Source organism: Notothenia coriiceps, unplaced genomic scaffold, assembly GCF_000735185.1.
Source record: "Notothenia coriiceps isolate Sejong01 unplaced genomic scaffold, NC01 NC01_scaffold00005785, whole genome shotgun sequence".
In the NCBI taxonomy this organism is placed as follows: domain Eukaryota; kingdom Metazoa; phylum Chordata; class Actinopteri; order Perciformes; family Nototheniidae; genus Notothenia; species Notothenia coriiceps.
Window position 1 is genome coordinate 502,291 of NW_011338486.1, and position 22,860 is coordinate 525,150.

Below are 22,860 nucleotides of genomic sequence, written 5' to 3' on the forward strand. Positions count from 1 at the left end.
TACAGTACTACATTTGCTTTTAAATACATAATCTGTGTCAGTCATTAATGTAAAAAAATGTCCCTCTCTCTCCCTCTCATCAGTGTGTGTGGTGTGTCTGACGCCGTCAGGGTGCCATGGCTCTGGTACAGGCACTACCTGTGACCGTGACTGACTACCCCAATCCAGGTCTCGACATCCAGCAGTACCGGCCACTATCATCCCACTCCCCCTCAGGCCCCTGCCCGGGCCCCTGTGGGCCCTGCAGCCCTGGGACAGCCATGGGTTCTGTCAGCAGCCTCATATCAGGCCGGACGTATCAGGAGAAACACTGCCGGGCCGCCAGCGAGTTCTCCACCAAGTCACGCCGATCCACCCCGGCCACCAGCTGCTTCCGGCTCCAGGACAACACGCTCCGCAGCGGGAGCTCCGTTGAGCATCTGCTGGTTATCAGCAACCAAACGCTTCCCCAGGCCCAGGTCCTGCCTCCACCACTGCCCACCAAGAAGCAGCCCCGGCCTGGTAACTGTACTGGGCCAGGGGGAGGAACGGCTGCTGGAGCAGTAGGTGGTGGCCCTAATGGGAACTCTGGGTATGTGAGCGATGAGGTGTTGGTTGGAGACTGGAACGACAACCTCATGGTGGCAGCTGTTAGTCCCTGTAGTGACTCGGAGGACCAAAAGGACAACAGGGCTCTGAACGGCAACATTGGAGGGCCTCCTCCCAAACTAATCCCAGTGTCCGGACAGTTAGAGAAGGTGAGAGCTGCAGGCTGAATAGCTAGAGCGATAAATCACCCAGGCAGATTTATTTTTGCTTATTGCAGGTATATAGATTACACACTGTCCTCATGAAACACTTACTCAGATGTGAGCATTCCTGCAGCATGTGCTGGCTATTTATTTCCATCGATCCAGAGGGAAGCTTAATCACTGGCCTGTAAGGCTTGGATGGATCATTTGACAGCTACTCACCTTGCAGACACATCATGATCAATGTCAGAGATCGCTAACATTCACTGACATATTTAGTGAACCCTGAGGAAGATCATTAAGAAGTAAAATGCTTACTGAACATGTGCAGAGCTCTCACCAGCCTCAACCTCCACTCTTCACCCTCCTCTTTGTTTATCTGCCCTTTAATCTTATTTTCTCTGTCCTCTACCCCTCTTGCCTGTCTCTCTCTATCTAAGATTTTAGGAAAATCATTAAGAAAATTGCTTAATGAAGCCCATGAATATCAATTTAACCAAATTAAACTAATCAGAGCCTAGAGGGGTGACCTACCAACATATCACTGTCCCCCTCTGTAATGAGTTTTATTCAGCCGTTGCTAATTAGCACAGCTTAGCTTTATCAATTACTAATTTTGTATGTCATAATAATGTACTTTCAGAACATGGAGAAAGTGCTGATCCGTCCTACAGCGTTCAAACCTGTCATTCCCAAGAACCGTCACTCTGTGCACTACCTGTCACCACGGCCAGCGCCCAGCAGTCTGTCGGAGAGCCAGGCCAGCATCAACCTCCTACTGCCCCTCGGGGGGTCCAACGGCGCCGGCGGCACAAACGGCCTCGTAGTGAGCAGCACTTCCAGCACTGAAGGGAAACGCAACTCCTACAGCGGGGGTCGAAATGCTCGGAGCAGCCAGTCCTGTTCCATGTCAGATTCAGGAAGGAACTCCCTCTCCAGCCTCCCGACTCACAGCAGCACAGGCTACAGTCTGGCCCCCAGCGAGGGCTCCAGCTCGGGGTCTGGCTCGGGGGGCCAGCTGGAGCCTGTGACGGGCCTCGGCCGAACCACCTCAGGTGGAAATGGGAGCCACGGCCACACTAACTCAGACAGTGGACGCTCCTCATCCAGCAAGAGCACAGGCTCGGGGTCTCTAAGTGGGCGCGGGCAGCCCCTGTCGGACAGTGGGTCCTGTGGTCACTCGCCGCCACCTGTGGAGGGCTATGAGGGGGTGGTGAGGGAGCTGGAGGACAAGCTGAGGGAACGAGACCTGGAGCTGCAGCAGCTCCGGGAAAACCTGGATGAGAATGAAGCTGCCATTTGCCAGGTAAGACACTCACCACCGACCAAACCTTTCTTTAACACACAATAAAAAAGACATGATTAGATGTTAGTAAAAGTTCAATATTGACCTCTGAACTCTTACCCGTGTCTTTTGATCTGAAAGGTGTATGAGGAGAAGCAGCGTCGCTGTGAAAGAGAGATGGAGGAGCTGAGACAGAGCTGCGCCACGAAGATGAAGCAAGCCTCGCAGAAGGCCCAGAGGGCACAGCAGGTGCTACAGTTACAGGTACGCTAAGTTTCTAAAAACCTTTTAAAACATTTACCCAGACAGAGATGTTCAAATGTGTTACATTGCAAGTCTCTTGCTTCAGATGTGAGTCTGTAGATTCTTTCTTTGAGGGGGCATGTCTTTTTGTAGATCGACTTGTAATTCAGTTTTAAAATATGTATCTTTGTGTGCCGTCAGGTATTTCAACTACAGCAAGAGAAAAAGAAGCTGCAGGAGGACTTCTCCTCTCTGCTGCAGGACAGAGAGACGCTGGAACGGAGGTGTGCCTCCATCCAGAGGGAGCAGACCCAGCTGGGGCCACGTCTGGAAGAGACAAAGTGGGAGGTGAGTGGAGGGATCCGGTCAGGGTGATTAAAGCCATTCAAGGTGCCCTGTGAACTGCCTTTGTTCAAATCTGGCAGGGGGTCTCTTGACATACTAATGAAAGCATAAAACAGCCCTAAAAGTAAGGTTAAAGAGTCATTGTTGATACACGGCTTTTAAGCAATTTGTTATGTATTTTCAGCGATCTCAGCTCCGTCTCTAACTTGCCTTCTCTTGACCCTTCAGGTGTGTCAGAAGTCCGGAGAGATCTCCCTCCTGAAGCAGCAGCTGAAGGAGATCCAGTCTGAGCTCAGCCAGAAGGCCGGAGACATCGTGATGCTGAAGGCTCAGCTGAGAGAAGCCCGTTCTGAACTGCAGGCCAGCCAGGCTCGGTCCCGCGAGGCTGGGATGGCCCTGAGGACGAGATCTCTGGAGCTAGAAGTCTGTGAGAATGAACTCCAGAGGCGCAAGAGCGAAGCTGAGCTGCTGCGGGAGAAAGCAGGCCGATTGGAAGAGGAGTCAGCTCGCCTCCGGGACACTCTTTCCCTTCACAGCGGACACTCTCTTCCTGCAAATCTAAGCATGAAGGGACATTGCATGAGCCTCTCCCTCCAGCAGGGAAGAGGAGTGACAGGAAGGGGGGGTCCCAGTCCCTCTTTGTACCGGGATGCAGAGGACACTCATGTAGTCTGGGGAGGGGAGAGCGATGAGGCGAAGGCACAGAGGCAGAACGCAGAAGCAGTGCTGGGATTCAGACAACAGGTACAAGATACTAATACTCAAATGAATGGTTATTGTGACGTCCTCCACCATCTTATTAGTGCAGTTTCTTACCTTCTTTTATTTCATTTCTCCCAGGTGGAGAGGCTAAAGGCTGAACTCATGTACGAGAGGAGGACTAACGAGGAGCAGCTGTCACGGTTTGAGGATGAGAGGAGGGTGTGGCAGGAGGAGAAGGAAAAAGTAAAAAGGAGAATTTTTTCCTAATTTCTTGGGGATTTACTTTCTGTCATTTTCATTCAGTCACATGTCAAAATAGCTTATTCTGATCCAGCGTACTGTTTTACTTACTTACTGTCCTTCCCTCCGCCCAGGTAATCCGTTACCAGAAACAGCTGCAGCAGAACTACATCCAGATGTACCGTAGGAACCGGGATCTGGAGCGAGTGATGAGGGAGCTGAGTCTGGAGCTGGAGAACAGGGACATGGAGGACTATGAGGTGCACAGTGGCAGCAACGACATCCACTTTGAGGAAATCACCGCCACTGAGATCTAAAAATACACTTATACTATTATGTGCACAGGACCATGGAAACACAACTCACAAAAAAAACAGAGGAGGTCAAACAAACATTGAACTCCAGGCCAAATACTGCACTATCTTCAAAATGGCTTCACGTGGACCACCGACCACTCGTCCTTGTCAAAAGGGACATTTCCCAAAGGTGCATTCTTACTTTCTACCAACAGAGAAGTACTCCAATAAATCCTTATAAAGTGTCCCCTCCGGCGCTTTTAACAGGTTTATTCCACTACAAAGCCAGCACAAAGACTTATTTCCCCTCTGTGGGAGCAAAAGCAGTGAAGACAGCGTTTCTTCCTCAGACCACATTCAAATCAGGGTATTAAAAATCGTCGGGCACTTGAAGCAAAAAATGTCATACAGGCACAGCAGTCAAAGTGCAGTCGCGCCTTTCTCTGTAGCACATACAGCTAAACACCCGGCCACCAGCATGCATGTTATGATGCATCATGACACTCCTATCAACACCGCCGCTGCAAGATATTAAAGATGATTACATTGATTACCCTTCCACATAACAACAATAACAACAGCTGAACTGGTCCTCCACGAGGCTCAGCCGTGCAATTCATCTTTTCAATTAATACAAGAAGAATCCTATTTTTGTTCTTGAGCTCTAATTCCTCAGCAGGTTGGTATTTTTTTTAAAGAATGTATGTGACTGTTATCAATCCAGAGTAATGCAGTATAAATGGTCATCATCAAAGAATCTGCTCTCCAAGGGAAACATGGTGTTATTTTTATTTTTTGTCCTGAACTGTGGTTTTTGTTGAGCAAGACATCAGACTTCAACAAACAAGTTGGGACATTCATATAAGGACATCCTAATTTCCCAAAGCACCAAGGACACAGGAAACAAACGCTCAAAGGACGCTGCTTATGTTTCTAGACCACCAACAGTGATGCTGTTGCAAGAGTGCAAGCTCTGACATAAACATTTACATTTTACAATGATGTAGCATTAGAAGGTGTAGCATTGGAGATATTCTACTGATTCTCCTCCTTCTTTCTATTTCTGCCTTTGTCTCTATGTGCACTCTCTCTCTCCATCTCTATCTCTGCTTATTACTCTATTTTTGTAACAGCTGGCAGTTGGTATCAGGAAACTAAAATTGGAGCAAATTCTTCTTTGGTCGTGACGTCATTGAGAGATTTAAGGCATGCTTATTCAGAGTTTCCGTTTATTCTCCCTCATTCCCATTAGTGCTCTTTATTTAGCTTTTGGCAGCCCAAAGCCAAATAACACTTTAAAAGTCTTCCTAGACTCCCTTAGACTATAACGTCACTGACTGCTATATAGGTAGCAAGACTGGCATGCCTGCATGTCGTTGTTCGTTGTATCAGATTTCAGAGGAAGCCGGTTCAGGTAGCGGTGAGATGTGAGTTTGCAGACGCAGTAGCTCCAGAGCTGACTGTCCTCAAGGCAGGTCGGTTTTAAAAGCCCTAAATATAAACCGGTGGGGAGTATGTTCACATTTGAAGCTGTTTTCTCACAGTATATGCAGGGCTGTGGGGAACACTGCTCATGGCGGGTCTCTACTGAAAAAAAGAAGAGGGCTGAGAACTTTTATTTTACAAATAGTCTATATCAAGGAATAATCATTAAATGGAAATCTATATAATGGAGGAGATGTTGTATATTTTTTTATATATAGCACCTGAAGATATTTTGTTGTAGTACTGATTTAAGTGTGGGTTTAATAAACAAAACATAAAGACTTCTATATATATATATATAAATATCTATCACATACAAATAATTCAAATGATGGATCAGTTATAAGTGGAGGTGGCAACATAGAAGGAGTGCACCTAATACTGTAATGCATGAGAATATGTTTACATTATATAATCTGTGTGACATTAGCATACACTCTAAAGACCAAATTTTGCATCTGATACAAACAGTTGGGAGCTTTGTTAAGGTTCATTTTTGACTTGTTGTCCCTCCTTTTTGATTGATCTTTCGTTTGATCCTCAGTATCAAGCAGCGTTGGGTTTCGTGCACGTCAGTAGTTTAAAAACGCATGAGATGGTGATTGTTCATTAGGTTAGGGCCGCAGCAGATGCAAACCAGAACATTGTTAATTTTCATATACCTGGAAATGATATCATACCCCTTTCAGAAAGTGTATCAGTATGATTGTCAGACTATATTTTGCATGACCTCACCACATTCACTGTGGATTGAGAGAATGTTTAGATTATTAGTTCTGTATACATCAACATAAAGCCATGGGAAGTGACCAAGAATGGAACAAGTTGGGTTTGTCCAACCCATATTCAATTTGTCAACCAGACCTAGACTGTTACACACTCACCATAAAGGCAGTAAAGATACAGATTAACAACCAACCTGACAAGTACTGTGTGCACCGTAGACTTAAATTCTTTCCTCACATCTCAGTTTCTCTTCGTTGCATAACCATTTTCCCCTTGTAAATATGTAAAACACTAAATAGTATAACAGAGTGACATTGTCTTTTATTTAGACAAAATATCTATTTCAAATGTAGCCACTGTGACTAGACCAAAGCAACGTAACACATTTTCTTTTTTTGTGGCATTTTTCTCATCCTTTTGTGTGCATTTTTTTTAATGTTTACTTACATTGTGTCTTCAGTAATTCACAAAGTATCTAGTTGTCCATGTATATTTTTATGTGTACATTTCTTGTACAAATGACTGTGTTTTTTAATTAAAGAACAAGTTGTCACACGTTACTGTTGAACTTTTTTTACCTGAAACATGAAATTAAAGCAGTATTTTGAATGAGCTTTTATTGTTTATGGTAACTCAATAGATATGTTCAATTTCATCTTTGAATTGCATCTCTGAATCAAAACGTTTTAACTTTCGCTTTTTTAGCACATTTGTATGTATTTCTCCCCATTAGCCATCTACATAAGTAAGGCACTACGCACACTGTATTCCAGTTACCTTGCTGCCCATATCACCTCTACCCGACTTTAATTTAAACCATACCACTGGCCTTCATGTCCTGCATTTCTCATTGACATGTTTTTCCAACTCCTCCACATGTCTGCATAAGCTCAGTCCACAGCGGGGTGTAATTAAGCCTCTAAAGTGGCGGATTGCTCCAGAGCACAAGCACTTTTGCCAGAAAAACGGCACAAAAATACTGAGCAGCAATTCGTAATAATCCCCCCTGACATCCACTAAACCCAAACTATCAGTTTTGACATAATACAGGGTTTTAATCTGTGTATAAATCTATAAATCTCATAACGCAGGCTGGGGTAATCTCTCTCTGGCAGGCCTGTGGAAGGAGATGCTCCAGCTGAAAAACACAGACCACTATCAGACTTAGAGGTCACGGCAGGGTTGCCAGGAGTCAAACAATGCCGCAATTTCAACCAAGTTCATGAATTCAATTATCACAAAACTGTATTACTTAGTGTTTGTCTAGTTGATGTGCAATGTATGTATTAAGTCAAATGTTTGCTAAAAACACTAAGAACGTTAAAAAACGTACATTACATTTGAAGTGCACTTAATTACATTGTAGCAAACTGGATCTTATCGGTGTCCTGATAAATAAACTACTGTAGCAGTCGTAAAAACCTTCTCTCTAATGTCCACCTTTTATTTGACATATTTACTGTCATAACTCTGCCTTTCATAGGACACATGCTTCTGTGTATCCGTTCCCCTCCACACTGACCGGAGATCTAGCTGTCTCATATTTCTTCTTCTGGAGTGAATCCTGGATTCATTCACTAGCGCAGGACTTGCAGGTTTTGTGTCCTCATGCCTGAACATCAGTTTGACTGTAAGGCACACAGAGGTTAGTCCGCAGGTTTCCTGGGGCTGCTGGGGACCTTTGGGACCTTGACCATAAAAACCATCGGGTCTTTGGCCTTGTTACTGAACGCTCTGCGAATAACGTCCACCGCGTGCTGATGAGTCACCCCCTGAAGACTTTCGCCGTCCACGGACAAAAGCTCATATCCTGCCTGCAAATGCAAACACAAGGTCAAATGTTTAACATGCAATACTGTCAACAAAGGGTAAGAATTATTATTATATAAATTGCATGATGACATAAAGTATATCTTTGTATTTGATCCTTTCCCCTTGTTTCTCTTTTCCCTCATGGACAGTTTCCATAAATCTGCAGTGATTGTGTCCCTTAGCGGGAACCTGATTTATTTTTGAGAGAATTGGGCCCTCCTGTTAGTTTAATATATTCACACTGAAGGCCGTCACTAGTGCACATATAAAGTTTCCCCTTCAGCACAAGGTTGTTGAAAAAAAAGAACATGCACTTACACAACCACACACACAAACACACACACATTTGTGACAGTTCTCTCAATGCTTCCTGCAGGATGCGAGAAGAGAGTGATATAACTTTGGAGGCCTGAGGCGAGGAACTTCCCCCGATGTCATCTGGGTTTGACGAGGATGCACCTGCCTCGTGTGCTCAACCTCAGTGAAGGGTAGAAACACATAACACAGAAACACGCAAGGCCAATGGCCATTGTTGTATTTTCAACGATCACGTCTTTCTTCCCTTTCCCTTTTCCTTTCCAGTGATTAGACACAAAGAGGCTTGTTTTTCTTTCATTCTGCACCTGCCCGTTAGATCTATTATGGGTCAAACACATTTGTTTAGGAGGAGGCTGGACATGTGTTTGTTCAGACAGGTTTCTTCACAACTCATCAGACAGCCGTGTGTGTCAAAACCTCAGAGCCTTCCGTGAGGACAGCATCAAAAGATTCATTTAACCAAAGAGGAGATTAAAAGTGTTTTTTCCCATTTTTGAAAAGTAATTTATGTGAATTAAATAAATCGCAACCTAATCTGCCCGATCCTCTTTACGGCCATTTATGGAGCCCATTTATGAGGTTTCCTCTTAGCCAATGGACGTCACGGTCCAAAAATAACACGGCCTGTAAAAACCACTACAGTTACTTGGAGGGATCAGTGACTCGTTCATAATGTGGTTTTCCAGGTCATTATATACTACATTATTCAGTTTAGGAGGGGTGAAGTTCTGGCTTTTTGTATTATTTATTATAAGTAAAATCTCTATAGATGAGTAAACATATCCCTACACTAACAGTTGTGGGGCATCTCATTGTAGATTCTGAAATTATAAGTAAAATCCATATTCTCTCACTTAGCTCAAATGGTATCAAGCCAGACCTTGCTCAGGTTTGAAGGTATTTGTTCCTAAACACTTACTAAATGCTACTAAAATACTGTTTTTGTTTACCATTCAGCCTGACACATGTTGTGTGTTAACCGCACACTCTTACAGTACACAGTTCAATAAAGGCACGTGAGAAACTCATGTCCAGATTTCCAGCTGGCACTGTCAAACAAACAGGAAATGATGAGTGCACATAACCACACTCTTACACACTCACTCATTTTTCACTGATTGTATGTTATCATGCAGGTCTAAGGAGAAAGGATGCATGTTACGCCCCTCGTCTCTCTGGAGAGAAGGGGGATTTTGAACTGAGCCAGCGAGCTGATTGGTGAGCTGACATGCCTCATTGTGAGGTGTGAGCTGGAGACAACAGAAAACAGTAGCAACAACGTCTCTGGTTATGATAGCAGCAATATGTGGGTCATTACCAACTTTGAACCTCATTGAAATATATCCACAGCTATTGAGAAATAACACACGATTTAGTAAAGCTATTTGTGGTTCCCAGAAGATGAATCCACTTATCATCCACTTTCTCTAGTGTCACCAGCAGGTCACGCTTATCCTTCGCTTATTCCCTTTAATAACTAAACTATAATTAGTCATGATATCTACTTTACTTTCTGTTCGTCTTGTCAGAGATTACGTGCACAGTGTACACATGTGTCTGTGTATTAGGTGAGTGCAGTCAGGGACAGTACAAAGGAAGTTATTTGAATATGAAAGGATGGACAGATACTGGATCCCCCTTATGTTTCTCAATCTAATCAGGCATTAGACCTGAGTAGTGATAGCATCTTAATGCAAGTGTTGTTTGGCTCTAGTCAAGAATTAGCCTGTGGTTAGCTGCAGTGAATGAGTGCGTGTATCAGGTGTGTTTAACTGGCCAAGATCACGGACGACTGTTAAGTTACTGTGCAGGCAATATATTACCAATACATTAGCAGAACAGCACCTGTGTACCTCATTAATAATGGAGGGGGTGGGATACTTGAGACGGCTCTCCTTTATCTTCTTCTCCACTCCTCATTGCACACTCTAAACCTCTCCCTCAGAGACATGCTTACGTATAGGAACAACAACAATAACTCATAACCACAGGACAGAGGTGTGGCCGGTACTTACACAGCACCACAACCAGGACGGACATCTACTACAAAACGAGGGTAGTATGAACAGAGTACATTTTCAATACTTATGGTGTAAAGATGTCCTTTTTCTCTGGGCTTAAGTCATAAACATATTCTGATTTTGTGAACACCATTCAATTGACACCCATTTATGTGACATGTAGAGGTGTGGTTTCCTGTCTTCCTGTTTCTGCCATTACTGCCCACCTTAAGAGACTCATTTGTAGACGCAGCTCCTCCTGGGAATATTTTCTCAATCTTTATCATGGGCTGCACTCTTGACTCCATCCCTCCAGAGATACTAATACCTGTAAACACGCAGCAAAATAATATATTAAAAGACTGAGGGATTGCATAAAAGTGCAATTGGTAGTCTAATAGTGTACACAAGTAAGTGATACCCTGACCTCTACTGGTGATGTAATAGATATGTGAGGATGAAAACATCAAAATGTACTATTTTAAACAAGTCATTTGGCAGTTTGTATTCTATATATTGAACAACTAGTTCATAGAATAAGACTTACACTTAAAACAATCAAATCAACTCAAATAAGTATGAAATACATGTATTTCTGTATAACTCACCCAGTGACTGCTTGACCTTGGTGATGGTCAAAGTGTTGATTGCATACTCTTCAGGTGCTCTTCTTTTCACACCGTGACCGTTTTGTGAATGTCCATTGAGCTGCTGACTGCTCTCTCTGCCTGTAGATGGACTCTTGTCTCTCTGGGGCTCGAACACATCAGACAGAGGGGTTCTCCCTTTCCGCTGTGAAGGAACGCGAACGCTGACCTCTGTGAAGCCCTCCTGCCTGCGCTGTCTGCCCTCCATGCTGTCAGGACTCACCTCCCTCCTTGCCCTCACATGGCCGTTCCTCACAGGTGACCTCCCTCGATCAAGGTCTCCTCGGTCAGACGCTGACAACAAGGAGACGTCATCATACCGCGAGGCCCCGTTTTCTCTTCTGTTGGGAGAGCGATGGGGTTGGCGCCCACGCTGGGTGCTGTGAGGGGATTCTGTGAGGAGTAAGCTGTGGGTGAGCGAGGGACTCAGGGAGCGGGTGCGCCCGGTGGAGGAGGTGTAGCTGTCCACAGGTACATCCAGCAGAGGGGTGAAGGCACGGGATGGAGGCAGATGGCCTGACTGCTGGCCAGAAAAACGCAACCTCTCGAAATCCTCAATCAACTGACGCTCCGGCTGGGTGTCCTGGACCGGCTGGAGGTGGAACCCACCCCTGTAGTCTGGACGACATAAAAAAATTAAGTTGAACTTTAACCATGCAGTGGTAGACGTTATATCAGAAAACATCTGAAAAACTTCTGAACATAAACACAGTGATGTGTCGAAACAGCCAGTCAGCAGTAGATAAAAGATGAGTCCACTGATTGAGCATTTCACTCACAATAGGCAGTGTGAAATGATCAAAATTGATGCACTATAACCAAAGATATGACCATACTTCTTAACACTTTTCAAAATCTAGGGATCTCATTCTAGGATTGCCATTGTATTGCAATAGTAATCGCTCATTGTAGAATACAATTGTACTTCCTTAACTGGGCATTTTAATATAAAAAGTAAACAACATTGTAACCTATAACCTACACACTTGTAATACTGATACCACAAAAAGGTTAACACAAGCTTCTTCATGCAAGATCCTAAAGTGTTTCCATCAAGTGTTAAACAGAGGGTGATGAGTTAACACTAACACGCTTGTCTGAATGGCAAAATATGGATTGGATTTTATGTGTTTTGACATAGAACTATTGGAATACATAATGCATCATAATAAGCCTTTCTAAGAGATAACAGCAGCATAAAACAACATAAAACAACAACACTATAGAATTTGACAGTAAAATAGGAATAAAATGTTGAAGAAAAAAAGAATATAAGCATGTCAAATTCACAATGTCTTAGCAAAACAGTTTTTGGTGAGGCAGAGCACCAAACTGAAATGGTAGTGTTGACCCTGTGACCCCTATCCTGTGATTTGAGAAAGAGAGAAGGCTGCAGTCAGTCTAAGATAAGACTGTATTGATTGTGTCTCAATGAATCCTGAATGAGATGAAGGATAAAAGCATCTCTGTATTGTTAGAGTGTCAGGGTGGCTCGTCTCATCCCCTTTCTGTTGGCCACAGAGATGTAACACAAGCCTCTGCTTCAGCACAGGCACAGGAAACCTGAGATATTTAGTGTGCGTTTGTGTGTAAGTGTGTTTTATGTGAGGCCGGGAGGTGTGTGTGGAATGCCAAGGATGGGATACGGTCTGTGCCTGCAGGTGTTTCAGTTTGACACTGCAGATAGGAGATGAGGCAGGAGAGAAAGGAGGTGTGGGAGGAAGAGTAAGAGTGGGAGGTGAGAGGCTTAAGCCCCTCGTGTATCTTGTGTTACTTTGGGATTAGAGAAAGGACACAACCGGACAGAGAGGGAGTCAGAAGAGAGATTTTGTAAGAGAAAGGGTAAGAGGAGGAAAGAAATGTAGCATATTATGTACCTGGGACAGGCGTGATGAGGTGGCGGCGAGGGGTTCCACTGCGAGGGGAGCGCAGAGCTGGAGAACGAACTAAGAAAAGGAAAAAAATTAAAACTATAACGCTCCATAAATCACTTTGTTATGTGTAATCTTTTCGAGCTGTTTCTAACTTTTTATGTTGAGTTGTATCAATAAGAATAATCAGAAAAGTGATGTTCAGTGCATTCCTCTGCTTACCAGAGCGACTCTTAAGAATATCGTACGCCTCCAGCTCAAAGGGCATGACCATGCTGTCAAACCGACCCAGCTCTGATGTAGGAATCAGCATCCTGCAGAGGAGTCAGACAGCATCATGTAGATCTACTCACTTCAACACATACTGTGCATTTACTTTAGGAATCTCACCTTATTTCTCTGAGAAGCAGCAGTTTCTCTGGCCTGTCCAAGATTGCCAAAAGAGGACGCACCAAATCCTCAGTCACATTCTCGGATAAAAACTGAGGGGAAAGGTTAGATTGGTACACAAATTAGAAGAGAAAATAAGAATAAGAGAAAGAAACTATTGTGGTTGTGAATAAAGACAATTTTCTATCAGGCTATCTTATGATTATTAAAGGGGCACCTACCAATTTTACACATCAAGTTAAAGGTGGGGTAGGTAAGTTTGAGAAACCGGCTCGAGATACACTTTTTGTTATATTCCATGGAATGCTCTTAACATCCCGATAGCAATGAATATCTGAAGTGCTTTGACAAAAAATCCATAAAAAAATGTCATCTGTGGAAGCCGTAGTACTGTAAAAAGCACGACCAATCATTTTAGCCGGCTCGGCTAAAATAACTGGATGGCCTACCTGCCTGTCAGCCTTCCATCTGTGCACAAACTTATCTTGTGCCCTCATTGGTCATGTGCACGTTCGTGTGTGTTGGAGGAGAGGCTCTGTAAGGAAGTGGCAGATTCTTTCCGGCTGTGTATTTTCAAATTCTAGCTCACTCGAGCTGGTTTCTCCAAAATGACCTTCCCCACCTTTAAGTTATCCTGTCACAAGATAAACTACGTGAAAATGGTCATTATTTTGGAGGTATGATCCCATATATTATATTTCCAATACAGGTTATTAAACTGATGTGCTGCACAAAGTCTAATGAGAGGACGGTTATCATGGTGCATTATGGGAAATGTAACAAGTTAACAACTATACTTGGGGACCAAGGGTCAGGGGATCTCAGGCTCTGCTGCATAAACCGTTAGTATTCTTCACATATGGTGCAATACTAAATTGCTGAAGCAGCCGTTTAACTTGAGGTGTTTTTAGACTTTAACTACCTAAACTTGATATCGTCTGCAGTGGTGGTAAAGGGCAGACAAACTAGCTAATCTCTAAAATTGTCCGATGAGTGTGAGATGGGACAAAAGGGACTAGGGGATCAACTGACTCCTGACATTTGATCCTAATCATAAATGACAGGCCAAATCCATCTTTGGTCAAAGCTGCTGCCAGACACAGCTACCGCTAAAGGACACTCAGTGACACTGGGGACAATAATACACACTTAAGCCTCAAGGTAGCCAGCAGGTTTCCATTCAAAAACACACACAGGAGAGTGAGTGTGGTGTTGGAGAGGGTCATTCCAGATCAGGAACTCACCCGCCTGCAGTGTCTCATCACAGCAGCCACCTCATCCTGACTGAGCAGTCTCTTGGCCATGTCCTCCACATGCTTCAGGGTCTCTGGTCGGGGCAGGGGGCTGTTGTCTTTAACCCCAGCACGGGATTCCCTCGGAGAGGTCAAGAGCTGGAAGGAACGACCCCGCTCCTTATCTGAGAAAATAAAGTAATAAAGACTGAAATAAACCACATGCATACAAAAACATGTGCAGGCGGCATGAGATGTTTTCACAAAATCAAGATTTCACCTTACAAGTACGATATACAGTATTTTACGTGAGTGTGTTAATTGCTACCCAGTGTTACCTCGGGTGGCCATAACTGATCTGAACTTATGAACTCACAGATAAGAACAACTATGTAATGGACTGGAATCCCCAAAATGCCATAAATGTAATATGAAACAGGACACTGTAGTTTGCTGCACATATCTCTGACTTGTTCAGCGATTTAAATATAATAACTGAAGTGGAACAAAATGGCAATTCCGGCAAAACCTTAGGCTATAGTTTACTGTTTGGGATGCATAATTTGAGCCTGGGAGGAAAAGAGATGTCCTGTGACCGTGCACTCACCTTTGTCTGCTTGGTGGGACGGTGACTTGGAGCGGCTCTTCCCTTTACGGTCTTTCTTAAAGAAGAGGTTGACAAAGGTTTTGGATCGCTGCAGGCTGGTTTTACCCTCTCTCGTGCTCTTTTCCTTCTGCTGTTTCTTTTTCTTTTGTTTTTCCTCTATGGACGAAAAAAAAAAAGACAAAATAGCAGTCAAGTCCCTCTGAATAAGCACATGTAAATATATTTCCGAAACCAAATGCTGTGAAACATAACTAATTTGAACACCTGCTAAATTAAGATATCGACAACAAGTAATTTAACTAAACATCTTGATTAAATCACAGAAAGTGTTCCTTAAGTGGTATTGAATAATAGAAATATACCACATTTAACCTCTGTATGTTGAAAACATAATTCATTAGGCTTTGTATTGCTCCATGCTAAGCTGATAGCCAGTAACAGTTGGTGATACACACTCTCCGTTATGAGTACAGACTGTTCATTTCTCTTCCTGTCAGCTCCTCTGTTCACTGCAGTAAATCTGCCATCGTGGAAAGTAACACAGTAATACTGATGAATTGCAGCTACACCACCTTGAACACAGCCCTATCTATTGAAGGCACTACAGCGAAGTGCTCCAGCTTACATAACAAATGTCTAATAAGCCTTGAGCTTCATCCCGTGCACCCTCTGAGTCTTGGAGGTATGAATGAGCTGGATAAATTGAAAAGGAACGACTAATAACTCAACAGCCAAGCCAAGGCTCAGATGAGATATTCCTCCATATGCTTGTTCGTATTCATTCCTCACAGAGGCACAACAAGTGAGAGCAAAGGCTGGTGATTAATCATGAGCCTGCGTTGAACTTTGGGCTCTCGGACAAATTGTACGTGGAGCTTAAATCACCCATGTGGAGTCTGGTTGTTGTTGTTGTTTACTTCCTGGAGTGATACGAAGAAGTTGGGTCATTAAAGTGACAGATGACCTGCTGGAGGATTGCTATAGGATTTGAGAGTGGATCCCATTACAAAGCGAATGGAGGTACTGTCACAAAAATCAACTGAAAACAATCTCATCTGGATTGTAGCTGCAATTCTCACCGTGAAGGGACTCTGGAGAGGATTATGTCTCAACTGAGATGGATGAAACTGCCACCGCAATCAACAACCAAAATACAGTAGAGTACACCCTGATACTAAACGTACCAACATAACAACAATACTGATATCACCTGGGATATCGACCCAGCCAACTTATCAGTCTTAAACTGTCAATCTTTTTAATTAAAGCTGTAGTAGGCAGCTTTGGAGAACCCATCAAGAGTCAGCTATATTTATGAAGTGACTGAAAACTAATTTCCATCCTGGAAGAACATTTGTACGAATTCTTCCAACAAAAAAAGCTTTTAAAATAACCTAACCCTTTCTTTAATATAACATTTAAGTCTATAAAGAGACAAAACAATCCTTAGGATCCCAGTGAGCCTGAAGGTCTCACCTGATGCAGTGGTGTGGCTCTGAGAACGTCTGATTGGTTTACGCGGTCTGCTCAGGGCCATCAGCGCCGCTGTCTTAGGTGATTCTTTCACTTCTTCCTGTTTCCCAGATGACAGCGTCCTTGTACGTCTCCGCCCTCCTTCTCCGGCTCCTCCCATCTCCTTCGGCCCTTCACCTATCCCTCGAATCACTGTGTCCTTCAGAAGCACCGTGGCCCCTACAGTCCTGCTGGTTTCTGTGGTGACTGGCATTTCAGGGAAGGACCCATTAGTTAAGGGGTGGTCCTGGTAGTTTGGAGGATGGGGGTCGGTCTGCATGGCGGTGTCAGCAGTTCTCTCTGCGCTGCTTGGACGTCGGGAGCGGTCCTCTGTGGAGATGGCGATGTCTACCATGTCTGGGCCAAAGACCTGAGGGAAAAGGACCTGGGAGAGACCACTGAGGGAGCTGAGAGGTGTGCTGGAGGACCACGAGGAGGCAGAAGAGTTTGAGTCTGATCCTTGGGAGGATGGAGCACGGCCCCCATTGGCCTCTGTAGAAAACAACCCATAATTAGAATGAAGTATGTGGATTGGTGTTTTTTTATTATTTTGCAAGTGCAATAACTAATGAAACTGTTCAATGATTACATGAGCACAGCACACAGACATACAGCTGTGAGGTTAAAACGTAAATAAGATTTGCACAGGAAGCTTCATTTCCTTATTCTACACCATCTGCTTTGTTTGGGATAAATTCTGTCTGGCTTTGAGTGACCCAGATGTCAGGCCCTGCTCTGTTCCAGACATTTAAGTTTGCTGAATTAATCCCTGCCTACGTTCATAAGTACTGTTATAAAACTAAAGAACAAGGCATTTGAGTCCTGTGAAGAAATTGAATGACAGGGATTTAGTGTAAGCAGGCTACATGTGTCCCCTGTTCCACTCTCGTTTATAAGATTTCCAAGTAAAATCCTGCACATTTTTTTTCTAGAAAATGTATTTGAATGCAAGTTACTCTTTTCATGCCACTACTTAAGTCATCATCTCTGTTAAAAACTCATCTTAAACATTATCTCTGATGTAGTAGTCAACATACGTTGGTCGAGCCAGCCGTATTCTGCCACCATCTCCTTGTAAGCAGGATATCTCCCGGCTTCCTGAAGTGCAAAAACATGATAAAATGAATACTCAGTGAAAACATTGTGGGCAATGAAGTCATAAAAGCCGTAGAAAAGAAAGAAGCAAACTTAGTCAGAGTAAGACCTAGAAGTTGCACTTACTTAAATATCTTTGGTTGGCACATATATAACATAGCCTCTATTATCTGATTTAATATGTATTACTTCATATGCTGTATATCATATTTGTAACATCAATGTTATTAGCCTGGTTAGTTTGTCAAAATGTTTCCTGTGTGTATCCATGTGTGTATCCATGTGTGTATCCTTATACCTCTCCCTAAAATGTTATAATGACATTTTAGTTGAAAAGGGCTAATGCACTAAAGGGAAAATAATTACGATGGCGGAGTGCCATAGTTAACAATGGTTTCAAGGAAAGAGCCATTTTCTATATGAATTAGTACCCGATAGCCTTGAGTCTTTTTTAAGGGATTGTCTCACCAACATGGTTTAAAGTCAAAGAAATAACACAGATGAAGGTCACTTCTAAAATGTTCCACAAAAACCATAGATGCCTCAGTGTGACAGAGATTGTTAACTACAATGAACCGTGGCCGTATGTGTGATACACAATTGGGTTTAATAGGGGACACAAGGAAGACATAATATTCAGTTCTGTTGATTATAACCTGATCCCTGACTGCCTTTGAATAATTAACGTCCTCCCTGTCTGTTTTTCACACGCGGAACCTGAGATCAGAGGAGTAAAATGAGCACGTAGCAGTGTCAGTGAGCTAAGAGAGCGCTCAAACACACTGCACCACACACATGTGCCCATTTAATACACACAGACACACAACTCCTTTATCTAAGAATGTCACAGGTTAAGTAACGCACACTTGCACACATGCATGCGTACACAGACACATACAGAACTAAAGGGCTGTGAGCCAGCTGTTCGCTCTGCTGTGCAGAATCACTCTGTGTCCTCTGAGAAGAGCTGGTGTTGTTTAACATGCTGTAACATTTATTATTGTCACAGCACCTAATCAATTGTGATGTTTAAACCTGAGCAGATGATTCATATTGTCATACAACACTACAGCAGTGGCCAAAGCATTTTTTGAAATTAGACTTAAACAACCTACGGATCTTTTAGACGTTTAAAAGGAACAGGCTGTGAACACAACATTGATATATTATCAGGTTCTCAAGTTGAAATTAACATATGTGTTGTCTATCTACACAACCAGCTGACATGGAACAACATCAGAATTCATTTGATGAATGTAAACCTAGTATTAACTCTACTTTTAGCTCTGTTTTGTTCTCCTCCAACTCCTATTTCACTTCTCAGCTGCTAAATGCCCCATTTTGTCCACCAGGTAATCACTAACTTGTTGTTGCTGTTAGTGCTGATGAGGAAGTGTACAGTGGTTTTGATAGAGCTCTTTTTGAGAAAGTGAAGTGCAGGGTAAACTAATACAATAAGCTTAAAGAGGCTAAAACGTGCCATACAGTAGAGGTTGCTGCAGAGTTGCTTACATAAACCATTGATAAATGCAGCATTTAAATGTGACCTTAAGTGTATCTATGAAACGGTCTCTCACCCTGATGGTCAACATGACATGGGTGTGGCTCTTCAGGACCTCGACTGCGTTGCTATGGGTGATGTCATCAAAACCGATCCCGTTTGCTGCAAGGATTTGATCGCCCATTTTGATGCCATGTTGCTCTGCAAGCCCACCCGGGTCCAACCTGAAGAGCAACACACACAAACAGATACAGATGTATGTCAAATCTGAACAGTAGGTAAGACGTGGGAACTTAATGTAAACGCCGAAGCTAACTGCTTGTATAACTCTTTAACCTAATGTTCTACTATTCTTCTTTTTTTTTAAATGTGATGTAAGTATGTTTGTGTCTTAATCAAGCTTATCATTGCAGTTGGATGGGCTCCAACTGGTGTATGTTTGCTTTGATTTAATGAAAAATATGTTGTCAGTCGTGCTCCTTTTTTCTCTAGAAAACTTTAAGAGGGGTTACAGCTCCTCCTCCTCACACACGCACGGCACCACCCTCAATAATTGTGTTTGTCTGATGCCGATAGAATCTTCAGGTGCAAAACAAGAATGTGTTTTAAACCACACATGGTTCATACTTAGAAACATAAATTCCCAGTCCAAACTCTTTGCCTCCTCTGATGTTGAAGCCCAGACAGTAGTCATCTGATGTGGTGAAGAGATGCACGATCCTGCGGAGAGCGCTGTCTGAACTCGTCTCTGACGGTGTGCGACCGCTCTCCTCCACCACCATCCGCCGGTGAATCAGATCCACCCTGCACACACACATGTAAGAGATGACAAATATTCATGCATGAAAAAATTCAAATACACAATTTTTTCTTTCTCTCCTGCACTCAGGCCCGTCAGTATCGGTTAATCAAATAGCCATAAAGGTCACAGGGGTAATCCATCCAGCGCTGCCACATGAAACCAAGATACAGTATATCCCAAAAGTCAAGTGACAAGACTTCACAAAACACGGGCCATGCTAAGCTCAGTGGTGGTTACAACAAGGTAATCTGTACTTTACGTAACAGAGCAAAGCAAAGTCATAATATTTACCTACTGTTTATTGAAGTTTGAAATGTGATGTAAATATGTCATTGTAGATTAGATGTGAGATATCATTCATGGCAGCCTCCTTCACATTGACACAACCTGCACCGAACGGACTCACCATGTGGTCTTCTCCTTGGAGTAGCGGATGCCGGGGATCTTGCCCACTCGTCTCACCACCATCCGCAGCCTGTTGTTGCCCGTCAGGACCTTCACAGCGCTGCTCATGGTGATGCTCTCCAGGCTGACCCCGTTCACCTCCACCAGCTTATCGCCCACCATCAGCCCAGCCTGCTCTGCAGACACAGGTGGCCCTCAGCACGATGCACCAGAGTAAATGTCACAAGGAAACAGAAGACCACATGCATAGAGGGAAGCACACTTAAAAATAAGCTTGCAGTCAGCGTGACACAGACACAGACACACACACACACACACACACACACACACACACACACACACACACACACACACACACACACACACACACACACACACACTTTCTACTAACCTGCAGTGCTGTCATCCTCCACCTTGCTGACAAATATGCCGAGACCATGTTCAGACCCCCCACGGACACTGAACCCCAACCGCCCATCTGGACTCTTATCTACTGTCACTGTGTGAATGTCTTCACTGTCCTCGCCTCCTGCAACACCAAAGAAAAAGAAAGTCAGGTTTAATATTTCAAAACTATTTTCGATGACATCAATATTTGGTGAATACAAATTTGACCACCTTAAAGCCAAATCCTCAAAATAGAAATAATAATTGATTGTTCCTCCAAATAGTGTGACTTTTTTCAACCATGATTCACTGAGGTATATTCATGTATGTCTACTAAGGCTGCAACTGACAATTATTTTCATTATCGGTTAATTTTTTACCAATTAAGTAATTAATTTTTTTGTCAATAACATATTTGTTAAATCATTTCCCAAATTTGGATCAATCAAAGTCAATCTTAACTTATCCTATTAACATTTCAGAAAATAATAAAGAAATGTCATCTCGTCATTTCATTTCAAGTTTTCATATTCAAAACTAAAGTCTGTATATTTTTACATATTTTAGTAATCGAATATGGTTTAACCAAACAATGAATCAAGTAAACATTCTAGCTCTACTTTCTAAAATATATTGCATTATTGTTGATACACTTGCTTTCTCTGACACATGTGGCGGAACACATTTCTAAACTTGAATGACTGACTGAATGACAATTGTGTGCCTCTCAAGCCAGTGGCATTTTTTTTGTGTCACCATGGTAACAATTCGTTTTGTTACCTAAACTAAAAGAGATATCTGGCACATAGCCCTGAGGGTTAACATGCGCACTGTGAACTCACCATCAACAGGTGAGTTGATGAGAATGACCCGGCCCATCGGGGAGGAGGACCTGTGTCTGTGGCGGTGGTGTTTCTTCTGCATGTAGCGCGGTGTGCTGTGGGAACCCCCGGTCTGGCCACCATGGTTGTAATGGGGGTGCCCTCCTCCATTTGTCATCTCCCTCCAGCCAGAGGGGTGAGGGGAGCGAGCCATGCTATGTGTCTGGCAATCCTTCCCTTAGTCATCCAGACAGGAGGATATCTGGAGCCTGCTGTCAGGATGGAAGAGGTGCAGCCTGGGATGAGGGTATGGATAAGGAGGACAAGTGTGGTGTGGAACTGGAGTTTTCTTGCACTTGCTGGTCCAAAGTGGAAGACAAAATACTTGAGGTGGTCCAAACTAGAGCAGGCAACTTACAAGGCTCGAGGCAACATCTCTGATTTTTATTAAAAACACTTTCTGACCAAACACAAGGCCTAATAATATAATCCAAGGTCCAAAAGAGAAAATGCAACATGAAAAAACTGAAAGCTGAGCTTCACACAGCTGAAGAAAACCAATGGCGAATTAGTTCCTTGATCCATGATTGAACTGTTGACTTTACTTTGTAGGATAAAGAAGTTGTTATATTCCACTTGTTTCCTTTGCAGCATCTGAATCTCTCTCCATAGAGCTCACGGTGCCTGTGTCTGCAGAGAAGTCAGCGGTGCATGGTGATTCCCCTCGAGTCATGTTTAATTGAATGGATATCTGTTGTGAGGACAATATACTGTGAAGAGTAATGTGGGCTCAGAAGAACCTAATTTTGGTTAAGTAATGACCTTTAACCTGGGATCTCGAATAGAATAACATTTAATACAAATAAAATAAAAGCGTTTTAAACAGAGTCTCTCATTTAACTTAACTTGTTTATCGATCAGCACCATGGACAGCGTCTAAAAGACACTGAAATAACACTTTGACAGGTCATTATAATCTATTCCTAACAAACTAAACTTTTGAACGAATTGTTGTTTTTTGCGAAGTTTCGGTCAACTTTAACCAAACTGTTAATACCTCAAAACTTGTAACGCTACAAAACTGTAACATCGTGACATATCGTTAAAATAAAGTGAATTTGTATGAGAGTTACCTGCTGTGTGTCCATGTTGGTCCATTGGTCTGCCTTGCTGACGCATTATTATCGGACACCTCCGGAGGATTAGTGCCACCCCAGTAGTTCTCCAGGTGACAATTGTTGTCCTATAAGGTTTAATCCTTTTACATAAGCCTCTGCAGCTGTGCAGCCATTAGCGCTGAAGTAATGATGATTAAGTACACCAATAGGAATTATATTACAGTTACACTGCCTCAAGTCTCTGTCAGTTTGTCGTCAGGTTATTAATGTGTCCATTAAGTCATTGTTT

The 22,860-nt window shown here is 43.2% G+C and overlaps 2 protein-coding genes across 3 annotated transcripts in view; one reads left to right on the forward strand and one right to left on the reverse strand.

Moving 5' to 3' along the window:
* Positions 1–6,613, forward strand: part of lzts2a (leucine zipper, putative tumor suppressor 2a) — a 38,432-nt gene extending 31,819 nt beyond the window's left edge. For both annotated transcript variants that reach the window (XM_010768500.1, XM_010768501.1), the window contains 7 exons: positions 84–737; positions 1,375–2,037; positions 2,158–2,280; positions 2,461–2,607; positions 2,833–3,348; positions 3,445–3,549; positions 3,681–6,613. In XM_010768500.1, coding sequence (XP_010766802.1) covers positions 117–737; positions 1,375–2,037; positions 2,158–2,280; positions 2,461–2,607; positions 2,833–3,348; positions 3,445–3,549; positions 3,681–3,863 — 2,358 coding nt within the window. In that variant the 5' untranslated portion in view covers positions 84–116 and the 3' untranslated portion in view covers positions 3,864–6,613. The remainder of the gene's footprint in view (positions 1–83; positions 738–1,374; positions 2,038–2,157; positions 2,281–2,460; positions 2,608–2,832; positions 3,349–3,444; positions 3,550–3,680) is intronic.
* pdzd7a (PDZ domain containing 7a) lies at positions 4,890–21,644 on the reverse strand. Its single transcript, XM_010768498.1, has 16 exons — positions 21,475–21,644; positions 20,637–20,774; positions 20,247–20,421; positions 19,666–19,842; positions 19,115–19,262; positions 17,480–17,540; positions 16,581–16,934; positions 16,407–16,541; positions 14,931–15,086; positions 14,336–14,508; positions 13,092–13,183; positions 12,924–13,015; positions 12,708–12,776; positions 10,792–11,448; positions 10,411–10,511; positions 4,890–7,867 (listed from the first exon to the last, which is right to left on the reverse strand). The coding sequence occupies exons 1-16, from the start codon at positions 21,629–21,631 to the stop codon at positions 7,700–7,702; spliced, it is 2,853 nt and encodes a 950-aa protein (XP_010766800.1). The 5' UTR covers positions 21,632–21,644; the 3' UTR covers positions 4,890–7,699.
* Between the last annotated feature and the right edge of the window lie 1,216 nt (positions 21,645–22,860).

Bases quoted from the DNA above. Each gene is read 5' to 3' on its own strand.
- pdzd7a (XM_010768498.1), bottom strand. From the start codon at position 21,631: ATGACAAATGGAGGAGGGCACCCCCATTACAACCATGGTGGCCAGACC. The intron at 16,542-16,580 runs GTGAAGGGCCGA...CCGGAGAAGGAG, and splicing joins CACAGTGATTCGAGGGATAG to GGCGGAGACGTACAAGGACG. The intron at 10,512-10,791 runs GTGAGTTATACA...GCGTGTTTACAG, and splicing joins CAAGGTCAAGCAGTCACTGG to GTATTAGTATCTCTGGAGGG.